The sequence below is a fragment of the Schistocerca piceifrons genome, chromosome X, assembly GCF_021461385.2.
Source record: "Schistocerca piceifrons isolate TAMUIC-IGC-003096 chromosome X, iqSchPice1.1, whole genome shotgun sequence".
In the NCBI taxonomy this organism is placed as follows: domain Eukaryota; kingdom Metazoa; phylum Arthropoda; class Insecta; order Orthoptera; family Acrididae; genus Schistocerca; species Schistocerca piceifrons.
Window position 1 is genome coordinate 203,021,488 of NC_060149.1, and position 27,744 is coordinate 203,049,231.

General features: G+C 39.4%; 1 protein-coding gene across 3 annotated transcripts in view; it reads left to right on the forward strand.

The window, feature by feature from the left end:
- LOC124721610 (ras-related protein Rab-3) overlaps window positions 1–27,319 on the forward strand; it is an 832,513-nt gene extending 805,194 nt beyond the window's left edge. For all 3 annotated transcript variants that reach the window (XM_047246662.1, XM_047246661.1, XM_047246663.1), the window contains one exon: window positions 25,122–27,319. In XM_047246662.1, coding sequence (XP_047102618.1) covers window positions 25,122–25,268 — 147 coding nt within the window. In that variant the 3' untranslated portion in view covers window positions 25,269–27,319. The remainder of the gene's footprint in view (window positions 1–25,121) is intronic.
- The last annotated feature ends 425 nt before the right edge of the window (window positions 27,320–27,744 follow it).

Sequence of the window (27,744 nt, forward strand, 5' to 3'; positions counted from 1 at the left end):
CTCCCTGCTTCCCGGCAAGATACACCTTCAATGCAAGATTGCAACTCGTAATAATTTGCTACGTTATAGCTGGACTAACCTTGCCCTCCCATTTTGAGCCGAATACTCTTGTAGACAGCGAGACTTCGTGGTGGAGGCACGAAGTATACAGTTGCCGCAGTTGTTGTTGTTGTTGTTAGTGTTGTTATATATGTTGCTATTGTCACTAACGTTGTTGTAACTTGTTGTAAGAGGGCAATGTGGTTGTGAGCATTCCTCTAGCCCTTTTGTAACGCCAGTAGTTCCTCTTACAATTCTGCCTTCACTGTGCGCAAATTCATACGTTCCTGTGTCGTATCTTCAAATTTCTTCGTCATGCTGCGGACATCTTGTGCTTAACACTTTGCCGTCCGCACGCCTCGTACAAATTTATTCGCTTGGCGCCTGCAGCGCTAATTCGGATTACTTGGCTTGTCGCCGGCCGTTTGTCACCTTTCCATTGACGGCAAGCTTCAAACACATTGACTTTCGGGCGCTTTAATTTTTCCGAAAATCCTCTATTTTGTCGTATCGTTACAGAAACTCGAAATTTCTTTTCAAATAATTTCTCTGAAAGTTCTACACTTTTATAATAATTATCCATGTAGAGGTGATGCCACTTTCCATAAGAAGGTGTCAATAGTGCCATTACTGTTTTTGCTAAAGGTTGTCCAGCGCCGGAATATATCTGGAATGAGAAAATGTATCCCGTACTCGAATCACACAGCATCCGAATGAGTATGCCATATTTCGTAATTTGGGACGGATTCTAAACTTTAAACTTTAACTATCCACGCCACGGTATCACTCCTTCATCAACTGAGATGTTTTGACTTAGATTAAACATTTCTTTAAACTTCTTGGAGAAATAATCAATTACGATTTGCACTTTGAAAAGCCGGTCAGCATTATCGGTTTATTGTTGTTGTCAGAAAAATATAAAAATTATAACATTTGTCTGAATCGTTTTGCGAAATATCGGAGTGTCTGTCAACGGATTCGTTGACCAGTAATCAACGATCCTTGCTTTTTTTACAATTCGCGTAAGGATAGCAAGCCCTAAGCATTTTCTACGTTCGTGTCCCGTAACGTCGACGAATATGGCATTTTTTATCCAGTTTCCTTCTATTACAATTTTGACTGTAATACTTATTGGTTTCATTGCTAATATATACAAATAGATCGTTCCCAATACCTGTTTAGTCCCGTCAGTGTGTTCAAGAATCTTTCCTTGACATGAAACTGATGGGATTCGATTTTTATGCAACTTCACTGTACTTGCATTGGCAGCCTAGACTATAGGAGATTTCACTTGTTTGGAAGTTCCATTTTTCGTCGTGAAGTATATAAATTGTTTGTTGCAACAATGTGATGTCTTTTTCTGACAATACAGAATTTTCTTCGCTACACCAACGCGACCAGTATCATCTTCAAAACCTTCAGTTTGTTCCATGTATACATCATCTTTGATTACACAATTCAGAAACGCTATTTTGATGTCAAACTGGCCGAGCTTCATTTTCTCAGTAGCAGTCGACAGGTTTGCAATAGCATCACAATGTGCAACAGGGCTCAATAATTCTTCATAGTCAATTCCCTGCCTTTCTACATCTCCTTTGGCCACAAATTAGCCCCTGAAGCGAACTTACATTTTCCTGCAATTTTCTTGCATAAGACTCATCATTTTTGCAAAATCTGTGCCTCACTTGGACGCTCAACTAATACCTAAGTATTATTCTCTTTCAGGGACTTCAACTTTTCATGTATGGCCTCCAGTCAGTGACCTCTACTGCTAGATTGCAAAGCTTCAGTGTACAAACTTGGGCCCTTATGCCTGTTGATCGGAGTTCCAGCCTGTACACATAATTTCGTTTTGGCATCAATTTTGGTTTCTTCTTTTCGCATCTGTTTCTGTATTTCCCACTTAATACTTGACTTCCTCTGGGATTTACCAGTGTATCCCAATCTTCTTCCTCTTAACTTAAAACTTCTGTCCTCGTGTCATTGCTGACATTTTCTGATACCTTTCTCTCATTGGAAGTCTATTTAAACTGACTCTGTAAACAGATGCACCTTGAGCAACTTCAGATTCAGGAATATTTCTTCAGCCTTGAATTTTACATTTTAACGTAGTACCACCTTCCTCTGAGATAGAATCCAGGCTCTTAAACCATCTCTCTCATTCATATACTCAACCAGATGTCCGCGCACACCTTTGTTGTCAAACTTTGAACGAATGATTCTTTGCATTTTTTCATTTTTCATTCAACTTTATATGAATTTTCCCAGTTCCCTGTCCACGAGCCAACATGCTTACATTTCTTTTCTGAATTTAAGTCTTTCCAGGAACAGCGAATATTGCGTATAATGCAAAATATTATTTATTCATAGTGACGTGATTTGTGGTACTCTCACAATACTAACTGTCGACTTCAACACGGTTATCAAGTGCGGCACTAAAAACATGTGACAAAATGCATTACCCTTTTCAGTCTGATTGATGTGACTATTATTGTCTGCCTTTTACATCGAACACTCTGCTGACCAATAGCTACGTGCCCACTTTTCCTGTTGCATGTTGAAGATTTTTTTTTTTATTTTCCACTATAGTCACTTTAATTTCACTGAATTCGCGTCTTAAGATATAGCTCTACTGACAACTACCAAACTAGCAGTACATCGATAATGTTACTCCTGTGAAAGGATTTTAACTTTTGATCTTCACTCTGTGTAATAGAAAGATATAGGATGGTTTTTCATTTATCGAAAGATTCCTGTAAGGAAACAATAGCAAAAAAAGGGAAATCAAATTAATGTTTGCTTAGTAATAAAGTAAACTGTAATTGTGTAGAAGGAAACGGTCGCCAGCCTCATTAGGCAAAGTTGTACCAAGTACTAGCACGGTTCATAAAGAAGGATACTATTGAGATTGACTTTACTTGATACAGAAGTTACGTTTTCCAGATGAGACACCAAGCACTATCCCAATTTATCAAGCAAAGTAACATTAGTTTGGCATGAACAACACAGAAGGAATATTAACCGTTTTTGCAACAACTGGGTCTCAGTAACACTAACCGTATATTCAAGCCAAATGCTACTGATTATTGTAAGTAAAAAATTACTGATGGTTGAGGAATATTAACTTGGAACAGAGGTTCTTTTATTAGTTCAGTTATTGGAAAATACAGTCCTTGAAACATTTATCATGTAATTTCATTCTCTATTCCTATTATCATTTGTATTTTGGAGGCGCATCTACATCCTTAAACTATTTAGCTGAAATGGAACATGTGGCACCTAGATCTAGCATAGTTTCAATGAATGTAGCTAGGTGCTTATTATAGCATACAAATGTTAGATAGCTGGCAACTGCACTTCATTAACACTTTCACGGGCCGTGGGGGATATGCTTCCCACTAAATGTATTTCTGTACAGTGGTTAAGGGAATACATGTTACCACTTCTGTACGCTCCTGGCATCTAGCGGCAGTCCGCTGCACCAGCTTTAATTTCTGTTTGTTGTGAAATACAGTCTTCAGGGCTGTGGGAGGTATATGTCTCACAAAATAAAGATGTTTTAATGGTTATTGAGAAGTATGGTTACCACTTAAGTAATTTCCCGAATAGGCTTGGGAAGCATACTTACTATAAAATTCATCTGTCATTTTTGGTCCGTGAGTAGCATACTTAACACCATCTTAGAGGTATCCTAAAGCTTTTGGGAATATGTCTTACCACCTCTGTCTATGCCTGACATCTTCCTGGTAGCACACTACACCAGGTGTATGAAAACTGCTACAACAATCAGTTTCTTTTTGTCGTGGGATCACTACTTTGTCGGAACACATTGCTTCGCTCCTGCAGTATACATTATTGTGACCTGTTTCGGGTCATACCTTCATTGTGTGGTTAAGTTTCAAGGATTGTTTTCATATTTTGGTAAGTAAACTTAGGTATCGCTAACCAGTATTTTTTAAATAAAGTAAAAGAAAACATAAAATAAAAACAGAAAGCTCTGTTTTACGTGTAATGGAGACATGTAACAGCTCACTAAAAGGAAGTGGGAAATGCATTTACCACCACAGTTTTAATACCTCACAAACGTGCTGTGGTGATAAATGTGCCACCGTAATTTTTGGTCCTAAATCACGAAAATAAATATAGTCAGGTAATCACAATTCTAATAGGATAGCAAAAATATAATGTCTTTGGTGAGTTGCTACGAAAAATGCACCCGTGGAAGGGCTAATGCTTAATTGTAATATGAAACATAAATATGGCTCCACAATTAGCAAGGGAGTATCAGTAGACTCAGATCAAGGTTGAGTATTCTAGTCAAAACACAATGTGAGAAAAACTGTTAATTATATACTGCATGTGATAGTTACTTCCAAAGCTACGCGATAACTAATACTTACGCTGGCCCATCGTAGTCTACCAGCCAGTAACCCTTCTGGATCATCATTGATTTTACGTGTAGGTGTAATACTGTTCAGAGATTTCAATAAACCAATCTTTAAGCTGAATATTATAAATCTTTTGTAATCAGCTGTACTTATGATGGAACTTTAACTATCCTTTTATGAAAAATACGTGGAGTACTCACTGAATAACTGAGAAATTTACTATTCCACAAAGTTTATTAACTATAGCAAAAGTTTACTGAAATGACTTTTCAGTTCAATACAGTAGGATGCTCGGGAATATCGAAGCACGTTGGATAAGAACCTGTCTAGATGAATGACTAAGGATATTCAACGCAAAGTTTACAGAACACAAACTTATTACTGAGAAAGCACTCAAATAAGTGGTCCACGCAGTTATACAGTACACAGCTGATAATTTGAGATGAAGGTGGTCGCAGTGTCGATCTACTGCGGCCGTTCTACAAACGAGGCAACAGTATCCATGGGTCTTGCTTTATAACTATCGCTGCAAATTCTCTTCGTAGTGTCGGATTTTCGTAGAACAGAGCCAACCAAATTAATCGATGAATAATAAGCCAAATTACCTCCACATCCGAGGCTATGTTATATAATCTTGTTGTTCTTCTTGCCTCGTTCGGTTCACAAGATGCAAAAACGTCGACTGCTAGCCACTGACTGACTCATGCCATAAAGACGCTTCGCATTTCGACCGCCAGATCGATGTTTCTATTCCCGCCAACCCAGTTTCGTTACAGAGGGGCTTCCCTCATTATTTTACACGATTACTAACCTACATGCCCTATGCATGAACTAGTATTGCAAGCAAAGTTTTAACATTTCCATTTTCTCACGGCATATTACTTTTGAAATTACATCCACAAATTAATTACAGTTACATAAACTGGCATAAATAATGAAAAAAAGACACTGAGATAAATTTTACATCGAATAGCTTGTTGATACAAAAGTCACAATGAATAAAAGCAGATAAAGAAATTAGATGAGACAAATGTAGGTATTATCGATAATAGTCGAACACATGCCCCATGTTTCAATGGTGTTTCCTGATAGGGATACGTCTAATTTCATCTTATTCACTTAAGAACAACATTACGTACATTTTATCAAAACATATATCAAAAATGGTTCAAATGTCTCTCAGCACTATGGGACTTAACATCTGAGGTCATCAGTCCCATAGAACTTAGAACTACTTAAACCTAACTAACCTAAGGACATCACACACATCCAGGCCCGGGGCAGGATTCGAACCTGCGACCGTAGCGGTCGCGCGGTTCCAGACTGAAGCGCCTAGAACCGCTCGGCCACACCGGCCGGCAAACATATATAGTCATAGAAAATAATCTGTGTTACATAGGGCACTGGATAACAATCTATATAGCCACATGAGAATAGAAGAGAACATATAATACATAACTACAATAGAGGAAATATTTTACGAGCTTTCACATAAACATTATTTAAAATATTTCCAGTGTTTACAGTTGCTTACCAGAAACTTCAAGCAGTCCATTTACTTTGCTTTCGAGGAAGTAGATACTTTTGAAATAGTTATCATTTTCAAAATCTTTCATATTGTGTACAGGGGAAACAATGAGGAGAAATTGTTATTTGCACCAGATAGGTTTTTTGGCTGTGTTATTTTCATGTAATTCAACAAAATAACACAACACTATTTAAAATAATCATAACATTTTTCACTGCCCTTCCATTACTTCAGACACTTCACACCAATACCTTCGTTTACAAATCTTCTTTTAACAAGGAAACACTTGGTGCCCACTAAGAGCTTTGGCAGTCCATTTCAAACAGCCCTTAAACATCCATTCCTGGTCTGTCCTTTTAGCAAGTAGGCTAATTATGAACCACATTTCACGTATTGGCAGTCCATTTTCTTAGCTACAGTTCATTATCCTGTGTAGTCATTTAGTATGTCATTTAACTTTTTTTTTTTTTTTTGGAATGTCCATTCCATTCTGAAACTTATAGACATATATTAGAAAAACAACTACAGTAAGTCTTCACAACAGTATAACATACGTTGCACAACACAGTTTGTAGGAATAAACATATTATAACACAATACGTATTAGTCGTGACATGTTTCCAATCAGTTCACCTTTTCATTCCGTTCTGTGGACGTAAGGATTCAAGTCCACGGTCTTATGAACACTTATGGGCTTCTTTGATTTTGGGCACACCAAATAGTATGCGTTAGCGTGAGGCGTTCCTTTCACTTGAAACGTTCCATTGCAAACATATAGTTAAATTTGGAAATAAACCTGCCCTGCGCCCTAATTATGATAGCAGTATGTACTGCTGTACGCAGTGTAATTCCGTTTTCCAGATCTTACCATAACAAGTTTTAAGGAGGTCTAATTTTGACCCCAAGGACTGTTGTCTACATATCCTTTAATTATATCTGAGAACTTTCTTGCTTCTGGAATCGCAAATTCTTTCGCTACTTAAATTCGTTTTTCGTAATATATTGCGTCGTCCGGAGTTTCTTTCTTAGTTCTGTCTTTACCTCTGGTTCTTGTTTTGAAATTGCTTCATTTAAGCCGCGCGGGATTAGCCGAGCGGTCTAGGGCGCTGAAGTCTGGACTGTGTGGCTGGTCCCGGCGGAGGTTCGAGTCCTCTCTCGGGCATGGATGTGTGTGTTTGTCCTTAGGATAATTTACGTTAAGTAGTGTGTAAGCTTAGGGACCGATAACCTTAGCAGTTAAGTCCCATAAGATTTCACACACATTTTAGCTTCATCTGATGGTTACAAAACAACATTTCGTCACGCATTCCTCGATTTCCGTTGCTTCAATATATTCTTCATCCGAACTATCTTCTATATCGGACGATTCTGGGTCACTTTTCGATTCTAGCAGAATCACTTTTCTGAGACACTTGTTAATTTCCTCATCCCAACTTTTGTCTGGTTTTAAATACTCAGGATCATGGTTTTCTCCTAATGTTATTAGTTCTTTTTCTTTCACAACAGGCTCTTCTTCTGAGCTGTCGTCTTCGTTGGTTCTAATGACGTCTGACTTTACATTGTATTTTGTGTAGTCATCGTGAACATCAATAATTCGTAAGCAATAGTCCAAATCTACCTCTTCATGTCTACTGACATCAGTTTGTTCTGCTGGCGGTTCATTAGTTAGGAATACTTCGTCGGCAACGCTGAGGAATTTGTCTTCTTCCATTCTCCTCACTGCGATCGTATTATGTACTTTGCGTGGTGCCCTTTTCCTCGCTGTCGTCATCTTTGTACTACGAGGTGCATTCAAGTTCTAAGGCCTCCGATTTTTTTTCTAATTAACTACTCACCCGAAATCGATGAAACTGGCGTTACTTCTCGACGTAATCGCCCTGCAGACGTACACATTTTTCACAACGCTGACGCCACGATTCCATGGCAGCGGCGAAGGCTTCTTTAGGAGTCTGTTTTGACCACTGGAAAATCGCTGAGGCAATAGCAGCACGGCTGGTGAATGTGCGGCCACGGAGAGTGTCTTTCATTGTTGGAAAAAGCCAAAAGTCACTAGGAGCCAGGTCAGGTGAGTAGGGAGCATGAGGAATCACTTCAAAGTTGTTATCACGAAGAAACTGTTGCGTAACGTTAGCTCGATGTGCGGGTGCGTTGTCTTGGTGAAACAGCACACGTGCAGCCCTTCCCGGACGTTTTTGTTGCAATGCAGGAAGGAATTTGTTCTTCAAAACATTTTCGTAGGATGCACCTGTTACCGTAGTGCCCTTTGGAACGCAATGGGTAAGGATTACTCCCTCGCTGTCCCAGAATATGGACACCATCATTTTTTCAGCACTGGCGGTTACCCGAAATTTTTTGGTGGCGGTGAATCTGTGTGCTTCCATTGAGCTGACTGGCGCTTTGTTTCTGGATTGAAAAATGACATCCACGTCTCATCCATTGTCACAACCGACGAAAAGAAAGTCCCATTCATGCTGTCATTGCGCGTCAACATTGCTTGGCAACATGCCACACGGGCAGCCATGTGGTCGTCCGTCAGCATTCGTGGCACCCACCTGGATGACACTTTTCGCATTTTCAGGTCGTCATGCAGGATTGTGTGCACAGAACCCACACAAATGCCAACTCTGGAGGCGATCTGTTCAACAGTCATTCGGCGATACCCCAAAACAATTCTCTCCACTTTCTCGATCATGTCGTCAGACCAGCTTGTGCGAGCCCGAGGTTGTTTCAGTTTGTTGTCACACGATGTTCTGCCTTCATTAAACTGTCGCACCCACGAACGCACTTTCGACACATCCATAACTCCATCACCACGTGTCTCCTTCAACTGTCAATGAATTTCAATTGGTTTCACACCACGCAAATTCAGAAAACGAATGATTGCACGCTGTTCAAGTAAGGAAATCGTCGCCATTTTAAGTATTTAAAACAGTTCTTATTCTCGCCGCTGGCGGTAAAATTCCATCTGCCGTACGGTGCTGCCATCTCTGGGACGTATTGACAATGAACACGGCCTCATTTTAAAACAATGCGCATGTTTCTATCTCTTTCCAGTCCGGAGGAAAAAATCGGACGCCTTAGAACTTGAATGCACGTCGTATAGTCCGTTCATCGTAAAAATAAACCTCATCTAAACATTACACTATGAATTCTTCCGCGTTTGCTGGAACCTCATTGGATTGCGGTTGACGTGGAGCAGAAGCCAAGCTGTCTCGAGTACAGTCAAGTACGATAATGAGGATACGTTTTATGCTGTGCGTTGACTCAGCGATAATACGGGACAACAGCTTCACCAGGGCATTAAACTTGGAAAGCACTGACCAGTGTTGTGAACAGTCGTAGTAAAGACGTATAAAAATACGAGTACTGAACAATATAGCCTTGACTGTCATTTAACTTTTGAACAGAAGGAAATAATGGTAAAACTCAGGCGATAGGCTTATTGGGTGAGCTGATGGAAAATATAACGTGCTCTCGATCTTAGCTAACATAGTACTGTAATTAAAAACGAGAGTGATGAAAATTCCTGATTGTAACAGCGGTAACTTGTCTGCATGCGTTGTGTGCTGGGATTTCACCATGTAGTGTAATATTGAAGCCACTGTAGGTATTACAGTCGGTCGTCTGGTAATCGCTGAACTTCTGTCATCGGACTCCGAGGAATGTGGTACATTCAGTACTGCTACGTTGAGAACGAGGCGATCAGCAACAGAATCCCAAGCCGCCAAAAAGCCCTCATTTCCCCTCCTCTTTTATGACGTGCTGTTCTGCATTTCGCCGTCGTTCGGCAGTGACGTGTAACAAAGCTTCGTGCATTAGTTCCAGTAAGTATGGCAGCTTAAATGTCGTGTTATTTCACGCGACAAAGCCTTAACTTGGCTCCAGATCAGTTCTATTGGGTTCAGATTGCAGTGTTAAGGTGACAACTGTAAAAATGCATCATTTGTAGTGTGTGAACAACGCTGTGAAAATTGTTTTCCGTGTTTCTACGACGCTTATCACTCTGGTTCGTGTGAGACCACATCTTTCCTATAAAATAATGGGCATTTCAAACAAAGAGGATTTGATTTTTCATTTTTGCTCAAAAAATTTAGTTGTGTAATCTTGTCTTAGCTTCAAAATCTTTAACAATTTTTTATAATATATCGATAATTAAGAATGTTTATATACAATGAAAATCAGAATTCTGTGTGTGGCATGTAAATAGAAACTAGAACACGTGCATTATTCTTGAAGAAATTATGGTTAAGTATGAGTTAATTAACACATATTTGATAAATTTCATATTTAAATGATTTAGTTATTCAAACCGAACCAAAGAAATTGTGGATCTTAACGGGTTTCGAATCTCCGCCCACCTGCCCGCCTGGTTATCAATCTACGACACTACCGGTCAAGCCACGAATATATCCGAAATATTTTTTATATATTGTTTCTTGAAAAACGTCAAAGCTGATTTTTCTCTGTAATGTTGTGAAAAACATTAAGAACAACTTGTTTCTAGCCTTTAGCGGTGTTCCGCGCGAGTATTGCACTAGAACAGGGATCCCCAAACTATTTTGGACAAGTGACCCCTTTTCCAAAATGAACTGTTACCTCAGACCCCCATGGCCAAACTTGTCCACACAGACTTGCCAAGTTTTTCATCTTGTACGAACTTGAGACTTTACGTTACTACAACAATGCTATTTCCTACAAAAATATTAATTATTCTTAGTACACATAACACGACATAAACAATACAGTACCTACTTATCTTGAAAGTTTTAAATAAGAACTTGTGTTAATTTAATAGGGGTCGATTTTTAGACCTCGTCGACCCCCAAAATCAGTTTTCGTTTATGTCGACCCCTAGGAAACCAATATCGACCCCAAGGGGACGATATCGACCACTTTGGGAATCCCTGCACTAGAAGGTAGAAGCAGTGTCATCCATTTTCGCGGTGCATCTGAACAGCGAGACAATGAGAGCACGAGTAGCGCTTACCGAGACTGTGACTGTACACGATTTTTTAAATAAAAATTACGTAGCTACAGTATCATTCAGAAAAACTTTGATGGCTGGTAATAAATCAGAATGCCTTAAAGTTTCATTTACAGTGACGTAGTAATAACATATCTAATGCATAAGTTGGACCTACTTCCAAGAGCGGAATAACACTAGTACGAGAGCTTCGGCTGCTGACGAATCATCGCGTTTGTGTTTGTTTACATCAGGTTTATCCTTATGATACACGGTGTATATCTGCTGCTCGCGAACTTCGGGCGGCGCTAAATATTTCCATTTCCTTCTTTGCTGTCGGGCAACATCATGTTGTCGAGATCTCTTCCCTCCTTTCACTACCACCTAACCTGGTCGTGTGCATCCTTTTGAAATCCTCCCACTCGCACTGCTTTAGCCCTTGATACAAATCATCCCTGATAACTCATTTCCAAATTTTATCATTATTTAAGCTGTTGTTTTCTTCCCTACGAATATATTCAGGTTTTCTGTTGCTACGGAGTCGTCTGCAGCGTGTTCATTGCATCCTATTCTGACGCCCTCATTCTGTCCTGCTGCCGTAACTGCAACTTCCACACGGACAACTGCTTGATACGCTTTATTCGTTACTGGTGGGCATTCTGTCCGCCAGCAAGTGTACGTTTCATGACCTGTCTACCGTGACTCAGTCCTGAACACATGTCACTTCATTTGCAGGATCCTGCGGTGCTTCGGAGTCGCTCTCTCGTGCACTAAATTCATAACGTCTGCGACGGTACTGTTTCTTGCGTTTGGGCCTCAGAAACCTTTCTGCGTTAATTTGGCCCACAACATACGGGGTCTTCAGTTTTCCATGTTGTTGCTGTCGTGGTAATGTCTCAGTGCAAATGTACTACCGCGAACGGCTAAAGTACCTTGACCTCCGTCCCTACCTCTTGCAGCCGTATTAACGCGATATCTATCGCCATCATTTGTTTTGTTGTCATCGTGATTATCTCTGTTGTTATTGTTCTCGCAGGCAATGGCCTTTCCGCAGTGGCTATACAGGATCCCGAAGTTAAGCACTATCGGGTGTGGCCAGCATTTGGATGGGTTACCATCCAGGCTGCCGTGCGCTGTTGCCATTTTTCGGGGTGCACTCAGCCTCGTGATGCCAATTGAGGAGCTACGCGACCGAATAGTAGCGGCTCCGGTCAAAGAAAGCCATCATAACGACCGGGAGAGCAGTGTGCTGACCACACGACCCTCCTATCCGCATCCTCCGTTTGAGAAAGACACGGCGGTCGGATGGACCCCATGGGCCACTTGTCACCTGACGACCGAGTGCTACTATTCTTGCGAGAAACACGATTACTTTTGGAATGATATTCATCTTGTACTCTTTCTAGAAACGCAGAAAAGCTTTTATGATTGCCTCCTACATATCTCATTGAATCCTCTAGCAGCTTCTTCCATAGTTCCCAAGAAATCTCGGATTCGGATCATCAGCTTTTTAAGTATGTCAGTTTTCGTTACCAGCATTCCCAGAAAGGTTTCATGGAGTTTCTGCCTCTACTGCCACAATCTGGCCATTATGAATTCTCGCTATAAACAATGTTTTCGTTCTGACCACTATTGCTCGGTAAATTTTTGTTTGGATTCCTTAAATGTCACTTCATCTGTGTTCACATTTAATCCCCATCGTTTCGCATCACCTAATGAACTGGTAACTACATTAATCTTTTCTTGGTCTGCCAAATATTCAAGAAAGACCCTTTCGCAATTTTTCAGAAAATCCAGTGCGTGCCAGGCAGTATGTCTTTTGTCAGGATCAAAATGATCTTCTCCCTCTAAGGGTTTGTTATGAGGTCTCCTATCATCGACACAACTGGGCTTGCTTTTTATTTTATTTTCAAGGTCGCAGATTTGGCTTCAATTTGTGAAGTGTTTTCGTCACACTTCTGTTCGCAAATATATTCCTATTTGCTTATTACTTTCTCATAATCAACCTCTGTCATTCTCAAATGTGAGTTTCATTTCCACATTCATTAACAGTTTCGGTTTTCAGACCAAAGACCTTGTCGTTCACTTTCGTTACTACTAAATGCTTTACCGTTTCTTGGAACTTTATGATTTCTAAATCGTACCTTTCGTTGATATTATTGATCTGCCCCTGCATAATGACCACATTGTTATATGTGGTACTTATTTCAAGTTTCATATCCTTGATTTCAGTACTCAAAATGCCTACTTTTTTGTCCACTTTTTCTATGTGTTCACTGGACAAAGGGTGCATTGTGAATGAATGAAGAATTCTAATTGGCTCTTACTGAATTTACCCGCCAAATTACTGATGCTGCCAGTGTGGAAGCACTGACCACCCTTTTTCTGCAGACGAGACTTTCAGTGGCAAAACTATTTTGTACAAATCTCCATATTGCACTGACAGTTAAACCTTGCAAAAGTGGTCTACAGATCGTCAAATACAGAGAGACACTTCCTCAATTACACTGCTCTGCCACTGATGGAAGCTTGAATGTTTAAGCGTGAAACCCATGTCCAACCCAGCTATATATCACCACATACTGTTTCCATGTAGTAAACACACAATTCGTATCCTGCGCCATACAAAATCACCACTTCTGCATCTTGCATATAGCTATCAACCATCAGACAGTCGTACATATACCACAAAGATAGACAGCATAAGCACATGGACCGTATATAGTCCTCGCAGCACTAGTTATTTCCCGCGAGCTCAGTAGGTCATCGACCACAGCCAATGGTCACAAGTCATCTGCCCCTGAACAAAACTGGTCCGACGCATGACCAGAGCGCCCTCAGCGGAACAAGGTCACTCTCCGAACTGTTGTACAAAGTCTGGGTCGGTTACTGTTTCTGGCCCTGACCTGCTTGCTTGCTTACTTTCTACACTCATTTCCAGACTCTGTGATTACAAGAACATATATATTTTCATAAGGTTTACCAGAATATCATAGCATTTTTGCGATACTTCTCGATATCAGGCACATAACAATATTGTTTGGATAGCAATATCGCTTGTGGAGTATAATTCCGATATAGACTGGAAATTATTTCTCTAGAAACTCGAAACTTTAGCGAGGTGGAGCGTGCTGTAAACCATAGAGTAACTAGTAACGTATCTTCTCTGCGAAGACCTTTACGCGAAAACTCGGAAAAAATAGATGTAACTGGTATTTTAACTCACGAGTACCGATGTCGGTGATATAACAGAATCCAAATCATCCTTATACTTTACAAAGTCAACTAAGGCGCTTGTCATATCCAGAGAAGCAAAAAACGTGTCTTCCATCCGTCTTTCATCTGCTAGATGCACACAACGCACACCCTAATCGATGTTCTCTCAACCAAATAAAGATGGGTTAATGTGCAGAAGCAGTCAACTGGACAATTTACATGGGAGGGAATAATGGTCCAACGCAAATACACGTCCATATTGAATCTTCTCAAATTTTTGCAGGGAACACATGCGATCACGAAGGCTATACAATACATACTGAGTGTTAGGACGCTATTCAGCCGTCTAGAATACGACACGGTTAGGTCAGCTACATTCCTGTACCCCAACAGGCCTTTCCATTTGGACAGCTCCTGTCGTTAGCTGGAAACGTGAATCGTTACCATCACAGGCCACCGTCGCCGTGCGCCATGCACCCCCATACAGAATCATCCTAGGAAACAAGCTACATATTTATTTGATCGCTATACTTACAGTTAAATATTACGATCGCGGAATCAATTGGACGACATTTGACAATGACCAAAGTATCGGAAATACCCCGTGATGATGGCTGTGGCTCTGGAAATAGAAATATCTTTACCATTCTTATGAATTGACGTACCTTTCCAAGTAAAAAAAAAAATCTTCCATTCCCTTTCCTATCGCAGTATCCCACGTCAAATCCATACCTTCCTTACTACTAGACATAGTCATTTTCCTTCCACATGTCGGGATACACACGCATACTTTATAAGCCTCATGCTCAAGGTGAACCTATCACGCATCCCCTACTACTAAGTATAATACGTCGCCAATAACTGATTTCTGGCGATACGAAACAATACTGAGCGAAAATCAGCGATGGGTGGACATGTTTCATACGTTTTTCCTGCAATTGGTACCACTGTGTCTTAGAAAGAGAGGCATAATCGTCCTACAAACCGCCAGATCTTAAAAACATGATCGCGAGGACCATGTTACTATCACAAATGGTCTTGGTTCTACAGGTGCTCATAAGTATCGCTAACGATATCTGTGTTAAAAACTATACAAGCCTTATAAACCGAGTTATGACATTACCTCTGAATGAAGTGGTTTTCCCAGACAAATACCGCGACACTGAAAATAGACGGTGATCGCCGGAGAGTATATTATCAGACCAACAGTGCGATAACACGTCGCCAAGACTCATAACAAAATCACAGAATTTATGAAGTGATTTGGCTAAGGAACGCGGTATGAAGCTGGTGTTTTTCAACTCCATCATTCAGTCACTAGATTTTTTCCAGTATTTGTAACGCATGTGTCTCGATGCCACATCAGAGGTCCTGCGAGGCCGGCCGGAGTGGCCGTGCGGTTCTAGGCGCTACAGTCTGGAGCCGAGCGACCGCTACGGTCGCAGGTTCGAATCCTGCCTTTGGCATGGATGTGTGTGATGTCCTTAGGTTAGTTAGGTTTAATTAGTTCTAAGTTCTAGGCGACTGATGACCTCAGAAGTTAAGTCGCATAGCGCTCAGAGCCATTTGAACCATTAGCTCCTGCAATGTATTCACTGGCTTATAGGCGATGATTGGCTGAGAAGGATCCCAACAGTAGATGGTGTAATTATTGAGGTTGTAAGAAATGTATGCAGGCTTTTCAGATCTCTAGTATTACGTTCTCTGGTAGAAATGTCGTCTGCGATTTGGAATAAAGTCTTTCCATTCAATCACATACCTGGGTTGGATCCTATGGAGAAGTCCTTTAATGATTACAACCACTAGTGAAACATATTTCTGGCACTCTCATATCTCGAAACGAGACCCTTTTTTCGAACCTGTCTGCTAAATTAAAATTTTAGATAATCCCTAGGCACCATGCAACTGCCCCTCAGACTGTGTGCTGCTATCCCTGCAGCTTTTCGCGTGTGATCATTCCAGTTTAAGTCAGACCTGAGTAGAATTCGGAGAAAGCTATATCTACCACATTCTGTAGTCCATGTAGAAACAGGCTAAGCTGAGTCAGTGTGACAGGACCATATTTTGACCATTCGATGGAAATAGGAACATGTGATGTGTAAAGTCGGCGCCAAACGAAGCCTGCTTCTGCAGCACAAGGTAGTATACAGACAGTACGAACACTTATGGTGGTGTTTCTTATTGGGAAAATTAGGAAGCCTCAATATCATACAGGTACTGCAGTCCAAAATAGATCTACATCCCTCGGGGTCCATTCACGTCTATCACCCCAACATTCTATCATCGTCATTCTGTACCATCCAACAGAGAAAAATTACGAACTATAAAAGCTTTCCCAACTTCATCTGATACAGAACTTGATAAGATTTTAACCACATCTCTCTTTCTCTTCAGATGTCGAAAACAAATACCGTCTGTGTAGCAGCATCGAGCACATGTGGCGATCGTATTAAATATACTGGTATTGTTCCACTGGAGTACGCGAGCAGTGATTGAAGTCGCTTGCACAGACCAGTGTAAAGTGTGTCAGCGCCCATACTGTTGGAGGAGGAGGAACACCGTATGCCACAGACTATACTGTCAGCCACAAGAGTGGCTACCTGTGTTGCTGTTTGAAACATTGTTTTTTCTGCTGTAACACGACTTGTACACTGCCATGCATTTTGTCAGGTTCTAAACTGAGATTAACACGTTCTTATTCATTTCCTCTCACAGAAAACTAGACGTCGCATGGTGTAAATCATGTTGTTGCTTCTGCTACCACCCCATACCCCCCCTCCCCCAAAAAAAAATGGTTCAAATGGCTCTGAGCACTATGGGACTTAACTGCTGTGGTCATCAGTCCCCTAGAACTTAGAACTACTTAAACCTAACTAACCTAAGGACATCACACACATCCATGCCCGAGGCAGGATTCGAACCTGCGACCGTAGCGGTCGCGCGGTTCCAGACTGTAGCGCCTAGAACCGCTCGGCCACTCCGGCCGCCCCCTCCCCCCCCCACCCCATACACACACACACACACACACACACACACACACACACACACACACAGCCTTCACGATAATGTGTGTTCCCAGTGGAAATTTCACAAGCCGTTGTGTTTGCAGGGGGCAAATGACTTTTGTCCATTTGCTGCTGTGAATGACCTACTGAGCTCATAGGTGCTGCGAGCACTATATATGGTCCATTTGCTTATGCTGTCTGTCTTTGCGGTAAATGTAAGACTATCTGATGGTCTATAGATATATGCAAGACACAGAAATGGTGATTTTGTATGGCGAAGGATATGAATTGTTTGTTTACTACATCAAAACAGTATGTGGTGATATACAGCCAGGTTGGAGATGGGTTTCACGCTGAAATATTCAAGCTTCCGTCGCCAGTGGCAGAGCAGTGTAATTGAGGAAGTGTTTGACGATCCGTAGACCACTTTTGCAACGTTTAACTGTCAGTGCAATATGGAGATCTATACAAAATAGTCTTGTCTGCATGAAAAAGGTGGACATTGCTTCCACACCGGCAGCGTCAATAATTTGGCGGGCGAATTCAGTAAGAGCCAATCAGAATTCTTCATTCATTCATTCACAAGACAACCTTTGTGCTGGGACATAGGAGCCTTCACATAGCAGTGAGAAAGTTTACCGTTTCGGAGACCTTTGTTGAAAGCATGACATCGCGATTTCCAGGAAGGATAACACGTGATGGATGTGATGCCTCGTTAGTACCACCAGGAAGAATGCATTCGGTGTTATTCAGGGCTATTTTCGTGAACAGCTTCTGTTAGGACAAGAATTTCCTTGCAGACAAGCTGGGACATCTCGAAAGCTCCTACAACAACAAAAGTGACCATTAACTATTTCTACAACACTTAACGATTTTGGAGAGGGAGAGATGGCTCTTATTTATATAGACATGTGATGTCAATATAACACTGACAAAGTTTTAGCTGCGCCTGCGAGGGTGAGCCGCTATGCAAACGTCTCGCTCAGCACTGGACCTGCTGCTTTGAAAGATCTGCATCAGCAACAGTGAATAGGTAAACAAGTGCGCGGCCAGAGTCGTCTTGCATGTGGGATGGGCTGTCCAATTAGGATCGCTAGGAAGAATGCATACTGTTATCATTCTGCCTTGGAACTCTGTACAGAACGGTTTCTGATATGTTACAGTCGAATTTCTTAACGATAGTCCAAAAGCGGTTTTAAATGCAATGAGTGTTTGTGCATTGCATTATTTCTGCTGTTTAAGCGTTGTGTGCGTGTTTGCAGATCATTATACATGCATTATTTCGCCAATTTTACATGTAGTGAATGTGTCTAGGCATCAGTGAACTGCATTATTTTGTGAACACGCCTGTAAGATGTGCATTGCATTATTTTGACAGCTTACAATCAGTTAGCGTTTTTCCAGAGCGCTATACATGTATTATTTTGACAATTTACGAGTTGTTTGCCTCGCTGTACATCAGTGTATTGCATTATTTCGGTGATTTACGAGTAGTTTGCAGGTCTGTAGGCTATTTACTGAGACCCTAAGCACGCCAGAGTGAGTGCTTTGTAGCAGCGTAATAAATAAACTACCTGAAATCCATCCCTAAATAGATTGTTCCAACTTCCTAATGAAAATAAATGAAGTACACACCTGTCTCTCTCCAGCAGCTGGACACAGACTGAGTCCTTTTCCCGCCATTTTTCCCCAGACCCCCATCTTAGATTACAACATGGGAGGGACGACAGCGCCCTCTGGTGGCGGAAATGTGTACTAGGTCAGGTGGACTCTAGACTCCCATGGTGAACACACTGGATTGAACAATTTCCTATGACAACTCAGACTGTTTAAATGAACACTGCATGCAAAATAAGGACTTACATCCATCCTATCCAGCAGCCTAGTACGGGCTGAGTCCTTTTCCCGCCAGTTCTAAGGAAGAGGTGGTGGTTGGATGACTTAAGTTAGTGGAGGTAGCTCAATCGACCTATTTTCTCGCAAAAATTTTCTCACCACTTTCTTAGTTTAGTGGGGGTAGCCCAATTGACCTTTTTCCTGCCATTTTTCACACCATTTTCTTGGGATGAGGGGATAGGGGAATGGGGAGGGGGTTAGGTTAGTGGAGATAGCACAGTTTCCCTATTTTCCCCCTAAAATTTGAACTTCCCTCCATGACATCATTGCGACATTTCCACATATATCGCCGCCATCTTGAGTAAATTTGCCAACAATATAATGTGGGGTGGCGTCCTACTTGCCCTTCTACTGACCCATTCCCAACCTTCGCCAAAATTGCTTGGACCTCTGCTTCACTTAATCCTGGAAATCTTGGAAAGATTGCCCTGTGCCTCGCTTTCTGTATCGGCCACCATCCTGATCTTGAATCCTGTACCAACTCATCCACTTCCCACACCTACTCCTTTTCCTGGAGCACTTTTGGATCCAATACATTATTCGAAAAATCCAGTCCATACACCCAAATTGGAATCCACTATCAACAAATCCAGATGTCCTTTTGCGCGACTATATACAAATTCTACCCTTAATGCACCTTCATGCCTTATCCATCCTCTTCTGTCGGCATTTTAAGCAACTTCCATTCCTCAACAGTGATGTCCTGCCCGAGATATGTACCTCTTTCTAGTCCTAATCACAATGCTCCGCCTCACACCATCCTCCTATTTTCTCTGTCCCCTTCATCCACCTTGCTGACTTCTAATCGCCACCTGCGATTGTACAGGGCCTCATAGTCATACTCATAATTGCACCTTCATCATGACGAAATTTACGTGAATCACCTAGCATCACTTTTAAACCGTTTCATCATTCAAATTCATCAGAGCTATATTTTAATTGTAACATTAAATCGTCAATCTAGTTTTAAAAACCATCATTATTTTGTATCTATGTGTATTTAACGAAGTTCTCATTTATTGTCACTTGTTTTTATATAAAAAATTTTACAAAACTATGTGCTATTGTCGCATTTTATATATTTTAACAATCTTTAAATAAAGTTTATGCAATCTTTGAATGGAGAGCGGTTTTTATCCGCTGTTAGCCCACCCCAACGGTGGAAAATTAAAATAACAATAAAGAAAAAAGTGTGTACAACAAGCTAAAGAATGTGCCATCACGTGGTAACACATCTAACACTATGGGCTACTACTACAGTTCACCGATAATGTTAATCCTGTGAAAGGATCTTAATTTGTGACCGTGACAATTTATTGGATTGTTCTTTGTCTCTCAAAAGATTTCTATCCAAAGAAAACAATATCAAAACAAACGGGATTCGAACCAAGGTTCAGTCAGTAATAAAGTAAACTGTAATTGTGTAGAAGGATACGGTCAGCGGCCTCATTAGGCAAAGTTGCTCCAAGTACTAGCATGGTTCATAAAGAAAGTCAACTGTTGAGATTGACTTTACTTGATATATAAATTATGTTTTACAGAGTTCTTTTATCAGCTTCATTATTGGAATATACTGTCCTCAAAATGTCTTTCAGGTTATTTCATTCTCTATTCCTATCATTATTTGTATTTTCGAGGAGCATTCCCGTCGTTAAACTATTTACCTCAAATGGAACATGCGGTACCTAGATGTGGTATAGTTTGAATAGTTGTAGTTAGTTGCTTATTATAGCATACAGATGTTAGATAGCTAGCAAGTTCACTTCATTAATGCTGTAATTGTGATATGAACTTAAATCTGGCTCAACAATTAGCAAGGGAACCAGATACTAATCTAACAATACACTCAGATCATGGTTAAATATTTTAGTCAAAACACAATATGAGAAAAACTGTTAATTATGTACAAATGAAATTGTAAACACAGTTACTTCCTAACTTGCACAATAATTAATTCTTGTACCAGCCCTTGAAAGTATAATAGCTAGTAACTTTCTGTATCATCGTTTTCCCATGTAACTGTAATGCTAAACAGGGATTTCAATAAAAGCAATTTTAAGGTGAATATCATAAATCTTTTCTTGGCAACTGATCTTTGGTGAAACTTTAACTATCATTTCACGAAAATTACGTGGAGTTCTTCGAAACGTATGCTCACTGAATAACTGTGAAATTTACTACTCCTCAAAGTTTATTAACTATAGTGAAATTTTACTGAAACTGAAATAACATTTCGGTTGAATAAAGTAGGATACTCGGGAATACCGAAGCATGGTGGATAGGAATCAGTCTAGGTGAATGACTTAAGTATAAAATACGGCTACTCAACGCAAATTCTATAGAACACTATCTTATTATTGAGGATGAAACCCCATAATTGGACCATGCAGTTACACAGTACTCAGCTGATAATTTGAGATGAAGGTGGTTGCTGTGTCGATCTGCTGTGTCTATTCTACAAATGAGGCAACAGTATCGATGGTTCTTGCTGTATAATTACGTCTGGAAATACTCTTCTTAGCGTCGGATTTTCGTAGAACACAGACAGCCAAAGTAATCGATGAATAATAAGCCAAATTTCTTCCACATCCGAGGCTATGTTATATAATCTTGCTGTTCTTTGTGCCTCGTTCCTTTCACAAGATGCAAAAACATTGACTGCCAGCCACCGACTGATCCATGCCATAATGGAGCTTCGCAATTCGACTGCTAGGTCGACCTTTTCTATTCCCGCCAAGCCAGTTTCGTTGCACAGGGTCTTCCCACCATGTTTTAAACGTACATGTCCTATGCAGTAACCTGTACTACAAGTAAAGTTTAACATTTCCATTCTCTAGCAGCATCTTACTTTTAAATTTACATCTATAGGTAAATTACAATTACATAAATTGACTTAAGTAATGAATAAAACATTTACCTCGATAATACATCAAAGAGCTTGGTGTTACAGAAATCACATTGAGTAAAAACAGAAAAAAAAATTAGATGAGACAAATATACGTATTATCAATAATAGTGTTACAAAGATACTGCATGCAACAAATGCAGCTGATTCAAACCTACACTGATCACACTATTCAGTAATGCATAATTTTTCAGTCAAAAGGTTTGCACTTTGATTTGTGAATAGAATCATGTCCCACAGTTCTTTAGAATTGTCATATTCTTTGTGTAGTGTGGATAAAATTCGACCTCTTCAGAGTCTATCAGAAAAACATTTTCCTTGTGCTTACACAATTAACGAAAAGCCTTTGCAGCTTCGCAACGTGTGTGCTAATGGCATCTTTGTGGTCATGTTGAATACGAAAAACTGCCTCGATCACGTTCAGTCGTTGTGTACTGGTCGATTCAAATCGCGCGAATAATTTATCCAAATATCACTCGCATCGATGCATGTCAACACGTGATCACCAATGGATTTTCATTGTGCACTTGCTAATAAACTTACCAGTTCACATCATCTTGCAGCCACTGCTGATGTGTCACTGTTTCGTCTGTGGTCACAACTTCCACCGATTCATGGCACTTGTATGTATGTACCAGTAACTACGTCATCAAGAGCATGTGCTCGAAACAGCAACAACACATGCCATTTCCAAATTATTCACTCTTCAAGTGCTAGAGTTTGTTCTCTTGTATTTTGCAAAACCGAATACTTTGTAACTGTTCACACACAACCTGGGCCTATAAACTGTTAAGATTATTTAGTTAAAATAGACTACAACAGATTTACAAAGCTAGGTTCCTCATATATACACTCAAAAAACGTGGTACCAATACACTTTACGTTTTATCAGTTCAGTGATTCCACTGAATTTCCATAACATAGAAATGAAAACTCTCGTTACACACATATGATAACACAGATCAAACTTTCCTTGGATCTTCAGCCAGATTAAACTGTCACCTGCATAAAATATTTCAATAGTCCACGTAGCCGTCATCAGGTAAGAAAAGCTAAGCTCCTCTCGCCGATAACTAATTCAACCATGAACGGAGGACCCTTTATATGCAGCGAAAATACGAAGGCGTTAGCGCTAAGGTGAAATGCGCAAGCGCTTAATCGTTGCTGCTGCCCCCTGGCGCAAGGAGAGTTGCAGAACCTCCACTGCTAAATACCGTCGAAAAACCATATATCGTTAAAGATTATTATTCACAGACGGCCGATGTTTCTTCATATCTGATAATAGAGCATTCCAAGTGTGAATTAGCGGATATCTATCGTCACGTTTAATGATATTATCTGTTAGTCTTATTTCGACGAATTCTTTTCAAACACATTCCCAGTATCGCGAGGAGTTTGCAATCACTTGTGTCTCATTGTATAGCATCCTGAGTGTCTCTGTAAGACAGTGCTCAGCCACCGCAGTTTTGTCAGGTTGTAATAATCAAGTGTGGCAATGATGTTCAACACATGTCATTGATGGTACGAATAGTTTGGCCAGTGTATATTTTACCGTACTCACATGGTATTTTGTAAACGCCAGGCTTCCTCAAACCTAAATCGTCCTTAACAGACCCAATAAGTGCTCTAATCTTAGCTGGCGGACGGAATACACATCTGATTTTATGTTTCTTCAAAACCCTAGCTGTCTTGGCAGACACTTTCCCAGCGTATTTAAGGAAGGCCACAGAACTAAAAGTGTCTTCAAGAGGTTTAGGTAGACATAGGATGCTATACAATGAGACCCACGTATTTGCAGATGCCTCGCGTTACTGGGAGTGTGTTGTAAAAGAATCTGTCGAAATGAGGCTGACAGATAAAACCGCTAAGTAAAACCTGGAATCTTATCAGAAATGAAGAAACAAAGGCATCTGAATCGGCCGTCTATGAGTTATAATTTTTGACTGTATATGGTTTTTCGACAGTATTCACAAGTGGAGGCGCTACAACTCTTCTTGCGCCAGGGGGCACCAGCAACAATTAAGCGCTTGCCCATTTCACCTTAGCACATGCACCTTCGTATTTTCGCTGCATATAAAGTTTCCGTCATTCACGGTTTGAATCAGTTATAGGCGAGAGCGGCTTAGCTTTTCTCACGCGATGATGGCGGCCATGTGGACTGCTGAAATATTTCGTGCAGATGACAGTTTGATCCAGCTTGTGACCAGACAAGAATATGATCTCTTGATACGCCACAAAGTCTAAATAGCCACATATGAAAGTACGCTTCGTATTTTTCTTCTCATTGTTAACAGTAAGCGTTCCCAGCTGATCAAAGTTTATGACAGGAGATTTCTTGCATTTTTCTGCAAATTATTCTAATCACTCTTTTCAGAGCAATGATTAGCCTCCCAGACGTGAGATCACTTCTAGTTCGTAGTATGAGATGAGTGATGACAAGTAGTCACTTCCTACTATACGTCTCACTCTATTCTTCTGTACTGAGTACTGTGGCACAGCATCACATGTTAGCCATTTCTTGCACTTTCTCGTTTTGTGTTTACATCAACTCGCTATAGGTAAACTGTATTGGTGTGATGTGTGTCCAAAGAATGTGTGAATGCTACTATCACAAGTTACTCTTAAGGATTGTATAGTGACATTTCTACTTGTATACTTTGCAGATGTTCACACACTCCCTGAGCCCATAAACTGTTAAGATTATTTATTTACCATACTTTTTCTATGCTGAATTTGAATGTCTATGAGGAAATGAATGTTTTTTAGGTCCTAGAATTTGTTAGGTAACTACGTCTTAGTGAATTTAAACATTAAAAGTGATTTTATGTGTTCACAGTGGTATGAGAGAGTCTAAGGAATCTGATCACTTCGTTAGGCACTGGCCTCATTTTGTAGTACTTGTTATCTTAACTGTTCTAAAATAATGTATACACTAAGAAGTCTATTCCATCTATAATAATTGAGAGTGAAAAAAGTTTTTATTTCTTTATTCATACTGGACATCAATGCCACCAGTTGTATTTCATCTTCAATTAAATTAAATTAACAGGTTTTCTTGCAATTTAAAAATTGTGACTAAAGTTTTTAAGTCTGTTTGTTAGAATAAAAATCATTACTATAATTTATTTATTATCAATGATCAAATTACATTTCCTATGTAAATTTGTTTTTCTGTACACAGGCTGTTTTCGAACGGTTAGTAGACATAATCTGTGACAAGATGTCAGAGAGCCTGGACTCGGATCCAAATCTCATGAATGCTGGCTCTAAAGGAACACGTCTGACAGAACAGCCTGCTGGCCCACAAAATGGAAGCTGCAATTGCTAACTGCTTCTGGAACTGTAAATTAATCAAAATAAGCAGCCACAATGTAATGGAAAATAAATTTAATATGGAATTAAATATACCTGAATAAGGATGTTAACATTTAAAACAGAATTGTACAGTAAATATGTTATGTGATTAAAAATATTTCTTAATAGTGATAAGTGCCAGTGTGTATTTATCCAGGTGTCTAAATAATGAGAACTAACCAAACTTAGGAATTACACGAATACAATAACAGAAAGGTAATTAAGGTGACTGCATTCTATGATACTTAAATAAACAATAGTGTAAGAAAATGTTTGTGTGTAAGAATATATACATTCTGAATCATTGAAATCGAAATATGTGTTTTCTGTTTTTATTGCTTTGTAATTGTAGTTACTGTCCATTATCTCTGGCTTCTAGGTTTCTTGTTGTTCTGTATTTTCTAATGTCAAACATGTTACCTCAGCCAGTTGTAAGTATGATAGCTAACTCTGTTTAAAATGAGGAATAAACTATGAATAATATTCATGGAGAGATGTCAATTTCTTGGGAAACATTTTGTGGGTACAAAATATAATTTTTATAATTAATGAGCATTGTTCAAGAGTGTTTATGACAGAAATAAGATAAAAGCTTCATAGATCAAATACACACTTCTTGAAGAACTGAAATTCTTTTCACTGAAAGTCCTTCTGTATTTCTACCTGTCTGTATCTAGTGATCAATGCAAATGTGTAGAGAAACAAATTAAATGTTCGTATTATGGCCTTAAGTAGAACTGTCAAACAGTTAGTAGCTTCACCTCCCAGTATAATAACAATGTATTCAAGGTATTATTACTGGATATTTCAGCAAAGAGCTTTATTTGTTTCCATGCAATTGTTTGAAGTAGTATGTGGCATGTAAAGCATTTTGTGTGCTCACTGTGTGTGTATTTTCCTGATCTATGTGGCTTGGACTGTTGTGTTATATTAAGTATTCAGTTGTCACAAATGTGGTATATTTAGAACTTCAATATGTTTAGCATTTTTGATAATATTTCCCACTTACATAAATATTTGAAAAACATTCAAAGTAGCATTACTTTTTATATCACAACATTTGTGTTCATCAGATTTTTTTAAGTAACAATGTTCTTTGGCTGTATACATTTGTTTCAGAACCTTTAATTTTCTATTTTATCTCTGGTTTGTTGACGCATGCCTGTAAAAGGTATTATTTTTTATAATTGGTTCTCAAGACCATCAATTGAGTACTATTATTAATGCATATAGCTATTAACACCTGATGTCATTGTGTGGCACATCATTGACTATAAAACTGATTGTATGTTTAATACATGAGGGGTAGCAAATCTATATTTTTAGACTTTATTCATGTATGTCCTGAAATGTAGGCCTACAGACAAAAGACTTTCTTTGTGTTCAGTGTCAAGGAAAAAAGTGTTATTAGTTCTTTTGGACTATAACAAGCCACTACAAAGAACTGCAGCCATTAAAAAACCAAGTACACAATTTTTATGTTATTTTCATTGCTGAATTGTGAAATAAAATATAACCTTCCACAAATGCAACCAGTGTACAGTTAGAAATTCATTATTAAATATTGGTATAAATGACATTTTCTGAAATTTATTTCATTATATATAGCTGTTAGCCAGTCTGAATTTGTGAAGATGAATGACACACACATAAAACCTATTATGTTGCATTATATAGGTAATTTTCCAATGTATAATGTTTCTGCATCTGAGTCAAAAATCAACAACAGCGTTAACAGACCAATTCACAGTTCATGTATAATTCTATCTTGAAAATCATATTATCATATACAGGTCACTTTTCAGAGAAAATTCGTTATATCTTGTACATCAAAATTAATCAGGGTTTTTATTCTGCAGTCAGCAAAATGTATGTAACATTTACTTCAGTATTCATTGTCTGCAGGAAATATAGCTCTGCCCTTTGTTAAATGCAAAATCATGATATTAGTTTGCTGAACCGGAAGCAAAAGTGTAAATATGCATAGTTTTGTTTGTACTGTTTAAAATATATTTATTAGTTGTATTGAGTGAGTTATTGTTCCAGTGTGATCTTATTGTTCCTTACAACAATCATTTACTGTTTGAGTGACATAGAGTAGGTTCCCCAAAATATGTGCCTTAGCTTACTGCATGAGTTCACTACTTCAAAGGCTGCTCCAACTCTAATTGCTGTCTTCCTGTAGAGACTGGTGGAACATATAAAAAGAAATTGATGATGCTGACTATGAATCTAGATTCAGGTTATATGAAAGCTATTTTCAGAAATATAGATAATATCCTAATAGTCTCATATATTTTCACAGTATTTAGAAGGAAAAAAGATGATTTTATGATTCTATGACTACATTTGCGTTATATAAATTCTTTCTAGCAGTTCACATATATGTATCACATGTACTATGATGTACATTATTTTACAGAACATCTTTTACACATCCAGTATTTAAA